General features: G+C 33.2%; 1 protein-coding gene and 1 pseudogene across 2 annotated transcripts in view; both read left to right on the top strand.

Annotated features, from left to right (window-relative positions):
• LOC111029210 (gamma-aminobutyric acid type B receptor subunit 2) overlaps positions 1 to 7,616 on the top strand; it is a 226,590-nt gene extending 218,974 nt beyond the window's left edge. For both annotated transcript variants that reach the window (XM_022308144.1, XM_022308145.1), the window contains 3 exons: positions 367 to 634; positions 2,980 to 3,550; positions 7,336 to 7,616. In XM_022308144.1, coding sequence (XP_022163836.1) covers positions 367 to 634; positions 2,980 to 3,482 — 771 coding nt within the window. In that variant the 3' untranslated portion in view covers positions 3,483 to 3,550; positions 7,336 to 7,616. The remainder of the gene's footprint in view (positions 1 to 366; positions 635 to 2,979; positions 3,551 to 7,335) is intronic.
• A 2,240-nt stretch (positions 7,617 to 9,856) lies between these two features.
• Positions 9,857 to 11,618, top strand: LOC111029225 (annotated as a pseudogene).
• Positions 11,619 to 14,738: the final 3,120 nt, after the last annotated feature.

Here is a 14,738-nt window from a genome sequence, read left to right as displayed (position 1 = left end):
GTGAAACTGCGAAGAGGGATCCAGACAGTCATAAAACGATGAAATTAAAAAATATTATTGTCAGAATGTTTTTTTTTCATATCACGAAATTGTTTGATCAAAAATGTATGTCTAAAATAAATAACAATAATATCAATAATTGTTATTTATTTTTCTAGCGGTACCTATAGTGGTTTTTTTTTTTTTTGAACGGGTACATATTATATATTTTGGAGATATCGTTAGGGTGAAGCGAATTGAGAAAAGTAAAATATCTTGAAGATTGAATTTTTTTTTTAAATAAGTACCTATGATGGAATAGGCTGCAACGACAAGCAGCGGGAAAAATGATTTAACGTTTGTAATATTGTTTGTGCCCTTTTGCAGTCGTGCGGCACAGGCCATCAGAGGCGGGCCAGTGGTAATGTGACGACGCCACAACACCAGTCGGCCGCCGCTGCGTCCCACACGGCGGCGGCCAGTTGTGCGCACAGGCGGCCGTCGATGCCGCAGACCAAGAGAACGTGCCAACAACCCACGTTCGTGCACCAGGACGAGCTGTGGCTGACGCAAACGCAACGACACGCGAACCGGTCACCGCCGCCCGTCACCAGAGGCTTGCTCAACAATAATGCGGATTCGCCGACCGACGACGGTAATCACGGCGTCCAAAAATTTGAGATTTATCAACACAAACACCTATCCGGCTCCCACGACGACCCACCACCACAGTAACATACACCCCGAGGATTGTCAGTTTGTCACCATCTATAGGGGCGATTCAAAAGTAGTGATATCCCATATTAGACTATAGGATCATAGGAAGTACTTGGGGGGGAGGTGTAATGAGGGGCAGTTGCTCCTGCCCCAGAAAAAATGTTGAGAAACAAACTTGTCATATTTAATGGCCCTGCAGAAAAATTGTGATTAATTGTTGTTCCACCAGCGATTAGAGCCAAGTGCCGCTTATTCATAGGGGTTTGTAGGCATGATAGATCATACAAACCACGGATATCTATTATAAGCTGGCGAATCACCTTCTCGGCTCCACCCCGACACCACCCATACTTCATTAAAAGCTTGTTCTCAATTATTGCAGCAGAGGGAATATTGAAAATCGTATTCGTCGTCCATTGAAAACTCGTACCCAACTACAATATCTGACTTTTGATGTTGCAAAAAGCTACGGTTCTCAATAATTTTATCAACTTGTCCAACGCAGTATAATTTTTAAAAGAGATGCAGTTTAAATGAATAACAACTATTCTTTAAAAAACCCAAGTACAATATTTTATTGTTTTTACAATATTTTTATTTTTATTTCGTCATTATTGTAATTTTAGCGCAAAGTATTTCAAATATATTATGCGAATTTCGAATTAAAACATCATTAAATAATGGTAGATGAAGTTCTCCTCTTTTAATTAAGTCACACATTATTTAAGGTTGATTTAAGCTCATTATTTATGACTTAAATACGAAACAGTATTTTTTTCTCCTAGATTGCCAATGAGTGACTGAGTGACATAGCTAGTAGTCAATGTTAATATTTTCACTGTTTTTATTGATACGTAAAAAATTATGAATTATGATCATAAGTCATAACTAATTAACCAACACTAAATTATCTGTTTCTGTATTTTATACAAATATTAATAATTTTTTTTTATCAACAATATTTTAATCAATTAAATTGTTTTTTATTACTTACTAAATACTTCAAACAAAAAAGTTTAAAACCAAAAAATCGGTAGGTATCTTTAACCAAAATTCATTCAGACAAAATATTTTCTTATGCGTAGTTCCATGTGAAACTGTAGAATCACAACAGATCCGTTACTTATCGACTGTGGTATCATTGCGCTTGATATTTCATCCATGGTAAAAAAAATGTTATGAAGTATAATCTTAAATTTAAATTTCTATATTGCTTATTTTAAATAATATTCCTTCTCCTGCATAGAACCACCTAATGAACACTAATATTGTTTTATCTTATAATATGATAAAGCTATAGTGAAGTACTCTGATATTATTTGAGATAAAAAATCGATGAGTCCCGCTCTCTTTGGAGGTGAACTCAGAATAAGAAAGTTTAAATTGGTTCCCTTTTTTTATACACATTATTTTTTTTTAGGCATGTGGTTTATTTGTGTGAAGGAATGATATTTTTATGTTAGATGAAAAAAATACTATTAATTTGACTCAATGTCTCAGTATCTACATATTTTATCTTTCAAACCATAAACCAAACGCAAATAGTAAAAAGACAATAATATTGTAGTTCGCACATTTGTCTTGGAGGAATAATGCCGTTACAATAATATAAATATTGTAAAAGTATAAACTTTTCAATATAATTAGTTTTAAAATCTCAACTGATTATTATTTTTTTTTAAATACTTAGTGAAAAATGAATCTTAAATGATTTTTAAAAAAATTGGACAAGTGGGTACAGTGGAGATGGAATGGGTCACTGTAATGGATGTGTTAAATTGAAATTTAACGAAAAACGTTTCTGAGTATGGAACTGTGGATGGTCTATCAGCCTATATCAGATATATTTCATAATATGTGATTAATGTAACTTATTTTACTATTAGTATTATGATGGTAGGTTGATTTAATTTTCGCTAAAATTATTGCATTTATTATATTAATTAATATCTAATTATTCTTATAGTGTATATAAGTACATTTGTATCACATTATAATATTAAACTACTTTCGTTAACTTTTGATACAATACCACCTTAACGTTTAACTGTGTGATAGGTCCATGGAATAAATAGGAAATAACTTACAACTAATCAAAATATTTTGAATATGTCATTGCGTATAGTAAAATGTATAAAACACGTGAAGGTTTTATGTTTTTAAATTTCAACAAAAAATGTAGTTGTATAGATTATGATAGGTATGGGGTTGTCCATAAAACAATTACATTTTGAATATTTGTATACAAAAATGTTTAAAAAAACTGTTTTGTTTGTACCTTAGAGGATGACAGTTCATCATCGCTGACGACAGGCAGTTCCATGCACCGTTCGGTGTCCGAGAAGAGCGGATCTTGCGGTGGAGGCGGTGGCGCGTCATCATCGTCGTCTCGAAACCGGGGCCCGGGGCTTAGGCGGCCGTCGGCGCCACATATGCACAGCACACCCAATGTGTACCATGGCCGGAGGCGCGAGTCTGGAGGCTCAACGGGAGGAGGGTCGCCGACAAACGCACCCGGTTTGCCGCCGACGCTTGGCGGCGCTGGCATGTCCCGAGTGAACACGTTGTCCGAGGGCGAGCTGCTTGACGTGGCCATTCTGCCGATATTCCAAAAGCTTTTGACCGAGAGGCGAGCGCACGATTCGTTGTCGTCGACGTCGCAGCAGCACCACCGCCACCCACATAACGCTCACCAACAGCAGCACCCACCGCACCACCACAACAGGGCGTCGATCGCGTCGTGTCCCAACATCGCGGTCAAGTGTGACATCGTCGAGTACCTCTAATTGGCATGCGTTTCGTCTTTGCCAGTGCCATCGCCGCCAAAACGGATTTGAAGACTACGATGACGTAGGTGAGTCAATAATATATAGTAATCTAATAGATATACCTATATAATATGAAAGCCAAATACCACTCATTTATCGTTATTTCTGAAAAATGACAAAACTTATAGACTTGAAATTCGAATTTGTGGTTTCTATAACGCTCTATATGTGCAATAAGAAGGGATTTTAAAAAAAATCAGTTTTTAAGATGGGCTCACACACAAATCTTATTTTGGGGTTTTTAGTTTGGAAATCTTAAATTTGTTTGTATAAATTAAACGATCTTTTTTATTATTTTCCCCCTTGTTTATCTTGCATACCATAAAAGTTGTATTCAAAATTGTAGGTATATATGACTGTTATTTTATTATTTTAAGACACACAAAACGAAATGTCATATTGCATGAAACACTCACAGATATATTTAGCTAGCTGTCTATCTGTCTGTCTATCTGTCTGACTGACTAAAATAGGTAAACCGCAAAGTAATCTAAGTGTTATATTTTTAATTAGTATTACTACATAAACCCAGTAAAATTAAATAATAGATTTATTGATGTGTTATGTTATAGTGAAAATAATACTTTATTATATTAAAATAAATATATCCCGATATCCTATGTCTCCGCTAGCATTCTTATGAATAAAAATAAATACTATATTATAAATTTCCGCTTTGATCTATAAAAGATTATCGAGAGTGTTATGCGCCGGACTCATCAATTTCCTAGAACCTATACACACATAAACTACGTATACCTAATTGACGGCTAATAAACATGTTTTACCCAAATACATGGGTACTATCATAATTCTGCACTGATTTAGACAGACGAATTATAATAAATCCACTAAAAAAATAAACATTGATAAAAGTTTGTAACGTTAAGTTTTTGTTATTAGTAAAAAACATAACAAAATTAAAGTTGAACATTTTCACTAGGCTCTACTCTTCTGTAGCCTATAGGTAATGAGTAATGACTAGTGATTAATTATTTCTAGGTACATTTTAATGGTAGTTTAGTAATTTACCCCTAAAATATCAAGTCAACTATCTCGATATTTGAAAGATAATGTGAACTTAACTCCGGTATAATGTTATTGGCTATTACTTATTAGTTATTACCAAAATATTCTGTGAACATTCTACATAGTTAATGGCTGATGATTATATATTTACAATATTACCTGATGGAACACGTCAAGCTTCAATATTTTCTGAAACATATTTTTACATGAAGAAACCATTCAAAAATGTGTTGTACTATAGTCACTTAAACGCACTTTTATTCTAAATCAAAGTTCATCTATAAATATTTTTTCTACATTTCTAATTTCTATTAATTTTTAATTATCACAAATATAAACTAATTATGTAATGAAATATCCATAGTCTATACAGTTGATAGCGTATTTCACAATACTATTCAAACAAAATATTTATTATGTCTACCTAAAAATGAGGTATTCTCATATTTCATGTCCACAAAAAGAAAAACTTGTAGCCCGACAAACATTCTTCAAAAAACGTTGAACTCCTCGTTTAACAATACACGTATATTAAAGTATATGATACATACTATTTCCAAGTATTAGTTACAAGTTATAACTCACATTATATTACATTAAGTGTTGTTCTTAAATATCAAATGGCATATGGGCACATGGCTTAGCCCATAGATAAGTAGGTAGGTAGGTACCTTTAACCAACCAACTTTGGTCGACATTTACATAATGAGATACATGATGGCATGATGCAATAGGTATTTATATATTTTTGAAAATATTTCACGCGTCCAAAAAAAAGTAAAAATATATTGGTAGAGGAGAAAAGAATAGATTTACGACGACGTACCTTTAGTCTATTGTGTAAGTTTACAGTATATACTTTATAAAAAATTCACGAGATCGCTATTGAACACTGCAGCCATCAGTGCTGTCTCGACGATTTTATTTATGTACCTACCTTCCTATTACGTGCAGTGTGCACCTACATCAAAATTCTCTTCGATCGACGGTATCTACTAATAATATATATAAAACTAATTTCTCTTAAATGTATTATATGTGAAATCACGATGCCTTTAAGTCGAGTAAGACGAGCATAAAATACAGTTTATTATTAATATACTTAATGTAAGTTGTAACACATTGGTATAAAATTAAATTAATAAAAACTTTTAGTACGCCTAATCTTCAAGGCCTATAAAGTACAAACCTATAATAATTTAGTATAATTCATTTGAAATCATTAATAAGTTATTAGCTGTTAGGTACTATGATTATAGTTCAAAATGTAGGTTTTTTTTCTATTACGGTATATTTTTCTTGTGGGAACTTTTATATAAACTCTTCTAGAAGTTTCATATATTTTAGAGTAGGTTTGTATTAACGACAATATTATAATTTAAAATTTTTATTTAAAGATTCTTTTAATTAGAATAATGACCTATATTCATAAGTCATAACTCATAAAGTCATAACATACCTATCCTAGCACATTTCCCTAGCAAAATATGTATTTTATATCAAATTCGAAATAATAGAATGTCAAAATGTTATGTAATAAGTATCATAATAATTATATTCCATTCGACCGCTTCTAAGAGTTGAGGTCTTTTTTAATGTTGATCGAGTACTCGGCTTTGAAAAATTTTTAAAATCGGAAAAGACCGTAGTTTTTGATGCTCATAAGTCATAAGTTATAACTACCCCGATTTATAAAATTATAAGGATTATGGCACTTCGTTATCTACAGTATTAATGATAAAGTTTAAAATGCACATTTTACAGATAACATTGTCAGTATTAAAAATTCAAACATTTATATTGATATTATAAATCTTTCTACATAAAATTGTAGGTACCTATTAATATTACAGCATACAATCTAACCAAATAACTAATAAGCACTTACTTCAGATACATAATATATAATTACCAATATTAGTTGTTAGGTAAATTTAAGATCTTTAAACTGACAAAATAAGTTTATGGTTTATACCATTCCAAATATCACACAAAGATAAAAAAAATTCGAGAGAGATGTACTATGACTTAACGTCTGACGATTGTCCACATAATTGACAAGTTTTTCAAACAATGGTTTGTTACTATTTCTCGATACCGTTCTATTATCTAATGCATTAGAACCAAAAATTAAAAATCAAAGTTTCGAGAATAGTTGGAAATGGAGAAAATTAGAAATTTCTTATCTGAGCATTTTCAGTGGAAAATGTCAAAGAAAATAACTTAAAGTCGAAGTTAACATTATTAAAAAGAAAAACTCTTTTTCTAGGTATTTAATTTTTTTAATATAAAAAGGGGAATATAAGGTGCATTATCTGTTAAGAGGGCGCTACTAGTATTTTTAAATTGTAAATTGTTCGTGCATTTTAAAATACTCATAACCTTGATTAATTTGAAATATACAAAAAAACCTAAGAGGTGCACAAGATAATATTCTAACTTCTAAATTTAAAAATAGGTCAATTCGCTTTAGTATTAATCACAACAACGTTAAATAGATTATCCAAAACGTTCAATTGTCCTGTTTGTAAGACGAAGACAATGCATTCAGCCATGCGGGTGTAGCGTCCTCTTAAAAATTATACATATATTTAACACCTACGTACGACGTATAACTTGAAACAGTTGTAACCAAATAAAAATTTTGGACTACATTATTATATCTGGTTGGTGTATTGTGTTACGTCAAGTGTCATAATTGTTTATTTAGTTCCAACAGATATACCCATATAATCATTCCATTGATTTGTATTAGTAAAATATGTATTATTATTATTTTCAGAAGACAAATCATATATTACGGGACCAAGAAACGACGACGTTCCAACTCCACGCACTCTCGAGGCCGTTTAAATCGTATTATAATTAATATTGTTGTTCTTTTTGTATTGTACTTTTGTTTTGTGTTTTTGTAAATTACATTTTTAGAGAGAAAAAACATAAAGTAAACGAGTACTATCGATGTAGATATGAGAAAAAATGTTATGTAGTTCCTTAGTTTCGTTATTTACATTATGATATTGTTTTTGTCAATTAAATAAATTAAATTGTTTTCTCGTGTTATTTAGCCATAATGTATATTATTATTATATATATATATTATTTTATATAAAAGTGTATGGCACTATGCAAGCAGATTGAATGGATAAAACAGTATTCGTATCTGAATGAAAATTCAATTTTGGGACAATCTTATACTACTACTAATATTTCTACTCTTTTTGTTTTTTTATCTTCAAATCTCCGGGCCGCAATAAATTATTTAATAAACCTATGAAATCGTTCAATTGCAAAACTTGCTTTTAAACTCCGTCAATACCGATTCGAGACTTAAGTCTAAATAACCATGATAATTCAAAACAAATACATAGGCTTCATGTTATTGATCAAACTATCGTAATATGATCGTTTACAGTTTTTCTGAAAAATGTTTTCAAACATAACAACGTTACGCGTCTATACATTACACCAGGAAACTGTTGTTTGCCGTTTTCAGACCGTCATGCACCCCATCCTTCATCGTCCAAGTTATCTCATACTACGGGCGTTGATAATACCTCTATCGCTCCTCTTCCTTCTTAGTTTTCAAGATATATGTTATTAACCATTCTAATATATCCCATTTTCCTCGATTTCTCAACATGATGATGATAATCGTATCCAACGACACGTCCTGTTGCCTCTAATGGAATTAAGACCCTTTAACACACCTGAAAAACGTGTTTTCGTCGCCACGTACCTACGCAAATCTTTACAGGTAAGCCTCCAAACAACCATGCCCAAATCAAAAACTACGGTAAATCATCGCACCATATGTTCGATCAACGCATTGGTTAACGTGACGGATGAGGCGTTTCGTCCAAAGTTAGGTGCAAGCACTAGTAGTGGCTTCGTTGTCTAGTTCTTGTTGCCAACTCGTCGACGTTAAATTTTGGTGGACGTCCACCAAATTAGCCCTACTTCTCAATAGGTAGTCTTTGGAACTCATGATAGGCTTCATCATTATAGGGGGCCCAACATTTCAGGGCTCCCTATGACCCAATAAAATTTATAACCACATAATGTATCTTTAATTTAAGTATTTAACTACTCAATAATTAAAATAAGCAATTTAATCGATAATAACCAAATAATTTGAATAAATAAAAAAATATTCATTAAATGATTTCACCAAATCTCTTATTTGCAGGAAAAAATAATTAATATTTTTATTTTTTCTACTAATAAAAAAATAAATAAACTTGATTTTCCATTTTTTTTTCAGGGGACCTCTATAACAAGTGGAGGCTCTAGGTGGGTACCACTTTCGCCTAATGGGTAATCCCATACACCTAAGTAGTTGATAGGTCTTGAGTAATCCGACACTGCCAACGTGCCGCATAGCATGTATATGCCATTTGAGAAACATGCCTGCCACCACCAATATCACCACCCTTTTATTTAAGTTCTGTATGCACCTAACCTAACCTTTTTATAGTCACTTGTTAGGCAATGCTCCGCTGATAGCAAAACAATTATAGGTGTGTCTATAGTTCTAGAACACCAACGAGGAACTCCTACCAGGGGCTACATATTATATAGAAACTACCTGTAGGTACACCAAGACCGTGAGGAACTTCCTTTTCATCATCCATAAGACCTCCAACATTTGGCATCAAATGTGAAAGAGAAGTAGTTGTCTCAGAGCTCCACCTTGGATCATATTGATTTACTCCGTAATGCTAAGTGTTACACTAAACTCAACGCCCAGGTACCATCATATGTACGCGTTGAGTTCTAAGGTAGGTAAGCCATTGAAGCACAAATGATAGGCTTTTTTTTTATGGTAACCTTGTCGTGAATATTACCACTGTCGTCTTGCTCAACAATATCGTTAAGTGGTTTTCGTTCATCTAGTCACTTACTCGATAATAACAAACTGTCAATTCCTCTGAAAAATCTGCTTGGTGGTTAATAGCAGAATTCCAAGGCATCACTGTTATGGTAATAGCCATGATCACAGTTCTCTGCCCTCCAACCAATAACGCTCTGGCCATTAGTATAAGGTATGACATTATACATTTATAAATGTATAAGCCTCCCTGATATTGTTGGGTGATTTGCACCTATCACCTATGTATATACTATATACCATGGTATTATTTAATAACAATAGGCAAGTATAAACACACAAGTACACAACATTGTTTTTCATTTATCATATAAAGTATTCATGTAATTGCACCTATATAATATTATTAAAACTTTTAAACAACAACATATGAAATAGGAATAAAAATAGAAAATAAAAATAGTGTATTAGATGTAGTACATACCTCAGTTGAGTTGAAAGGTTAAATTGCACCTAATTTATTACACTATTACTTTACCTATTTAAGCATTTTCAAATTAATAATTAAGAAAAGAAAATTAAAAATAACTCAAAGTCGAAGAACCATATAAGCCTAAAGTAATAAGCCAGTGCCTCAACTGCCAGGAGTATGACCACACGAGAGCCTACTGCGGGTATTCTGCTCGCTGTGTTCGTTGCAGTGCTTTCCACCCATCCTCAGAATGCTCCAAATCACGTGATTCACCAGCCAAATGCGTTCTGTGCTCTGGGGACCATCCGGCCAACTACAGAGGTTGCAGCGTTTATAAAGAACTCCAGCGCCGCAAGAAACCTGTCTCAAGTAATGCATTCATATCAGATAATGTTAGATATAAGTCTCATAATGTACAAGTTAGCCACCCAGAAAATGGTACTCCTCCAAACCTTTCACCATCCTACGCCCAGGCTACTGCAGGCCAATCACAAAACCTTCAGACACCCGAATCAGCCCCTAATATAAATCTACAATTACAAATTTCCTAGAAGAGTTCAAAACTCTTATAAATCCTCTAATCTCTCTTCTCACGAAAGTCATTTCCAGTCTTCTAGATAAAAAAAATAAATAATGCTTTTACAAATAAATCCCTCCTTACATTATTGTTCAATGCAAATGGTTTAAAAAACCACGTTAACGAACTACAAACTGTTCTATATGATAAAAGAATCTACCTTGCCCTCATAACAGAAACCCATTTTACCCAACACTCACATATTTATATTCCAGGTTACAAACTACTTAAAACAAATCACCCAGCAACATTGCTCATGGTGGAATAGCCATTCTTATAAAATCAACAATAGCATTCCAAGCCCTCCCCAATTTTTGCCAAGAGTTTCTTCAATCCTGTGCCGTAATAATTCATCTTAACAATATCCCTATAACGGTTACAGCTCTATACTCTCCCCCGAGACACAATCTCAAATTCGAACATTTCACGAATTATTTCAAAACAATCAATAATCATTTTATTATTGGTGGCGATTACAACGCTAAACATCAAAATTGGGGTTGCCGCGTAAATAACCCGCGTGGTATTGTCCTTCACAACTTCGTATCTACAAAAAATTTCAAAATATTAGCTCCCCCAGGTCCTACCTACTGGCCTACCTCCCCTCAAAAAAGTCCAGATATTCTTGATATCTTTGTCGCGAAAATTCCCTCTAGTTTATACTGCACTACTAATAATATCCTTGATCTAAATTCAGATCACTCATCAATTCTCCTTACACTTAATGACTACCCCTCAACTCATGAAGCACCACCTAACCTTTTTAATACCTCCACTGATCGCTTCAAATTCCATGATAAAGTTAACCAGACAATCAAACTAAATGTTAAATTAAAAACGAATGACGATATTGATTCAGCTGTAAATAGTCTCACAAATCTAATTCAATCCGCCGCCAGGTCCTTCAACTCAGTTGCTAATGCAAACTCGCTCTCCAAAAACAAATTCCCACTACCAAATCACATACGTATGCTCATAGCTGAAAAACGGAGAGCCAGAGCTCTCTATCAACGAACCCCCCTCCCATCCTATAAACAAAAATATAATAGTCTGGCCAACTCACTTAAAAAATTCTAGCAAAAAACAAATCCCTTTCTATTGCGAATCACCTATCCAACCTATCGGCAAAAGATGGAAGTCTTTGGAAAATAACCAAGCAAATACTTTAACACAATCCTGCAATCCCTCCAATAAGGAAAACTGATGGCAGTTTTGCTTCAACTGATCCCGAGAAAGCTGAATTATTTAAAAATCATCTCTACGAAATCTTCCAACCTCACCCAGACATAATTGAACCTGAAAACGCAAATACTGTCCAAACTCTCCTCGACTCTCCACTTCCACTTACCCTACCAGAGAAACACTTCACACCAAATGACGTCAAATTCACGATTCAAAAATACCAAATCAAAAAATCTCCGGGTTTCGACTTTATCACAGCCGAAGTGGCTAGATGTTTACCAAAACGTGCTATAATCTCACTAACCCATATATTCAACGCGATTCTGATGCTCTCCTATTTTCCACTCATCTGCAAGTTTTCTACAATTATACTAATTCCAAAGCCAGGCAAACCCCTTGACTCTCTTTCTTCCTATAGACCGATTAGCTTGCTCCCCTTTTTTGCCAAAGTTCTGGAAAGACTCATACTCAAACGCATTCTTCCCTTCATAAATGCAAATAATATATTACCGGACAATCAGTTAGACTTTCGCGCCAAGCATTCTACCATTCATCAAGTTCACAGGGTTGTTGACGCTATTACCTTTGCGTTGGAAAAAAAGTTATTTTGCACATGTGCATTCCTTGACATCTCGCAAGCTTTCGATAGAGTAGGTATGGCATGAAGGGCTGCTATCCAAACTTAAGAAATGTATACGCCCAACATATTACATTCTCATTAAATCTTATCTTGAAGATCGTTACTTTCAAATTCGTCATGGATCTGCATATTCTAGTATAGCAGGTATCAGAGCTGGCGTTCCGCAAGGAGGAATTCTATCCCCAGTTATTGTTCAATATTTATACCTCAGAAAAACCTACTATGCCCAATACCTTAGTGGCGGACTACGCAGATGACAAAGCTATAATGTCAACTAGCGCAGACCCTGTTTTAGCTTCCACTTATCTTCAAAATCATCTCTCCCAAATAGAGGACTGGTACAGGAAATGGCGATTTAAAATCAATCAAACAAAATCTATTCATACAACTTTCACCCTTAAACAAGCCCAGTGTCCGGCTGTAACTCTCTATAACATCCAAATTCCTCCAACCCCTACGGTTAAATATCTCGGACTAACACTCGATCGCCGTCTCACTTGGGCACACCATATTAAAACTAGACGGTCACAGCTGAATTCCAGGCTACGCATGCTTAAAACACTCCTCATTAACAATAAATACACAAACTTAAACACTAAGCTACTATTGTACAAATCCCTTCTCAAACCTATATGGACCTACGGCATACAACTTTGGGGCAATGCCAAAATCTCAAATCTTAAAAAAATTAAAACTTAAAAAAATTACAAACTCTCCCCCTTACATATCAAATCTCACCCTCCACACTGATCTCCGTCTAAAAACTGTCCAAGAAGAAGCAAAACACTTCTATAAGCGTTTTCATGATCATCTCATATCCCACACAAATCCATTGATCCGTGAATTAGCGTCAAACGAAATTCCTGGTACTCCTCGTCGATGACTAAAAAGAAAATGGTGCAGAGATCTCCTTAACTAAAAAAAATGAAATAAAATAAGTCAATAGGAAGTGTCACTACTGGGTGGCTTCTTCCAATAACTCATTCACGTCTTTTGTAAATTAGCCCATATTCTTATTGTGTCTCTGGGTACAGATATGGTATATTTCTTATAAAAATAAAAATAAAAATAAAATAACTAATAAAGAATAATAAAAGAATTAAAGATGATTTTTCCGGAGCTTTATTATAGGCTGGGTTTTAATATTGACATGAATTTTAAGTTCTGCCGTTCAACACATGATGTATTCTATTGCAGCCCATGGCCTAATGGCTCATAGCGAGTTTCCATTTTTGGATAGGCCTAGAATTAAAAAAGCGGGTAAGTGCAGGATGTCGCTCTGCTGTGCATTAGGTGTCAAGGAGGTCGTTGTAAATTGTAATGGATGGTAATTAATTTGAATACAATGACATCATATCATTGTATACCTACGAAAAACGATTCCAAGCGGAGACGGAATGTCAGTCAAGGAATTTCATACTATTGTTATTACTTATTAATATGGCAGTCGGTAAGTTGAGTTCATATTATTCTTAAATTATCAATGATGCTGGAAAAATATTAAATATACCTACTTACGTAAAATTGGGCTGTTTTGGAACCTAATTACAATAAAATGACAAAAATCGTTATTCTTTGTGTTAATGTGTAATTTTCTCCAAATTTGAACTTAAGATATCCATGAAAAATAACTGTATTTATATATTATTTTAAATAATATAGTTACAGAAAAAACTGCTGAAGTGAAGTCTTGTTTAAAATGTTCAATACTTAGCTTTAAAAATTGAAAATCGTATACATTTTGAACTACAAAATTGATTATTCTGCTGTTTTTAATTAGTTAATTTATTAAACAAAGAATCTTAGAAATAACTTATCTTCTAACTTTTTAGCAAAGAGAACAATTATTTAGAGTTCCTTCAAGGAACTGTACAACGTTGGTGTTTTATGAATAATTGGCTTAAATATTGAGAATGAAAAGTAGATCTTTTTTTCTCTTTTTTAAGCAGTTTTTTGTAAAAGAGTGTACTTATTTTGACTATTTTCGTCAATGATCTCATTCTTGTATTTTATAAGCTCATTATTAATTGTTGACCCCTTTACCTTTGGTTTTCTTCCCATCTTTATCTAAGTTAAAAGTACTTAAAAAATGAATTTTTTACTAAAATTAATTACCTTTAATTTGTTAATAATAATCAATAACATTAAAACCAGAGTTGAATTTTACAATGCTCCGGGAAAGCATTATTCTAAAGGTAATTGAGTAAAAGTATTCAAATACTTAAATGTACTCAAAAATACGTATTTTAAATACTCTTGGAAAAAAGGACTTCAAAAAATTATTTTAAATACTTCTCAAGATATCTATATTTAAAATCAAATACTAAATTGAATAATAATAATTCTTTTTAATTTACATTATACTTTATATTTTAATTTCTAACACGAAAAATAAAAATAAAAATTGAGAATACATATAATAATATATTTTTATACTGTGACATATACTCAATTGAAAATCAAATGCTTCCACAAAGAAAACA

Source organism: Myzus persicae, unplaced genomic scaffold (genome assembly GCF_001856785.1).
Source record: "Myzus persicae strain clone G006 unplaced genomic scaffold, MPER_G0061.0, whole genome shotgun sequence".
In the NCBI taxonomy this organism is placed as follows: Eukaryota; Metazoa; Arthropoda; class Insecta; order Hemiptera; family Aphididae; genus Myzus; species Myzus persicae.
This window is presented reverse-complemented; position numbering and strand designations above follow the sequence as displayed.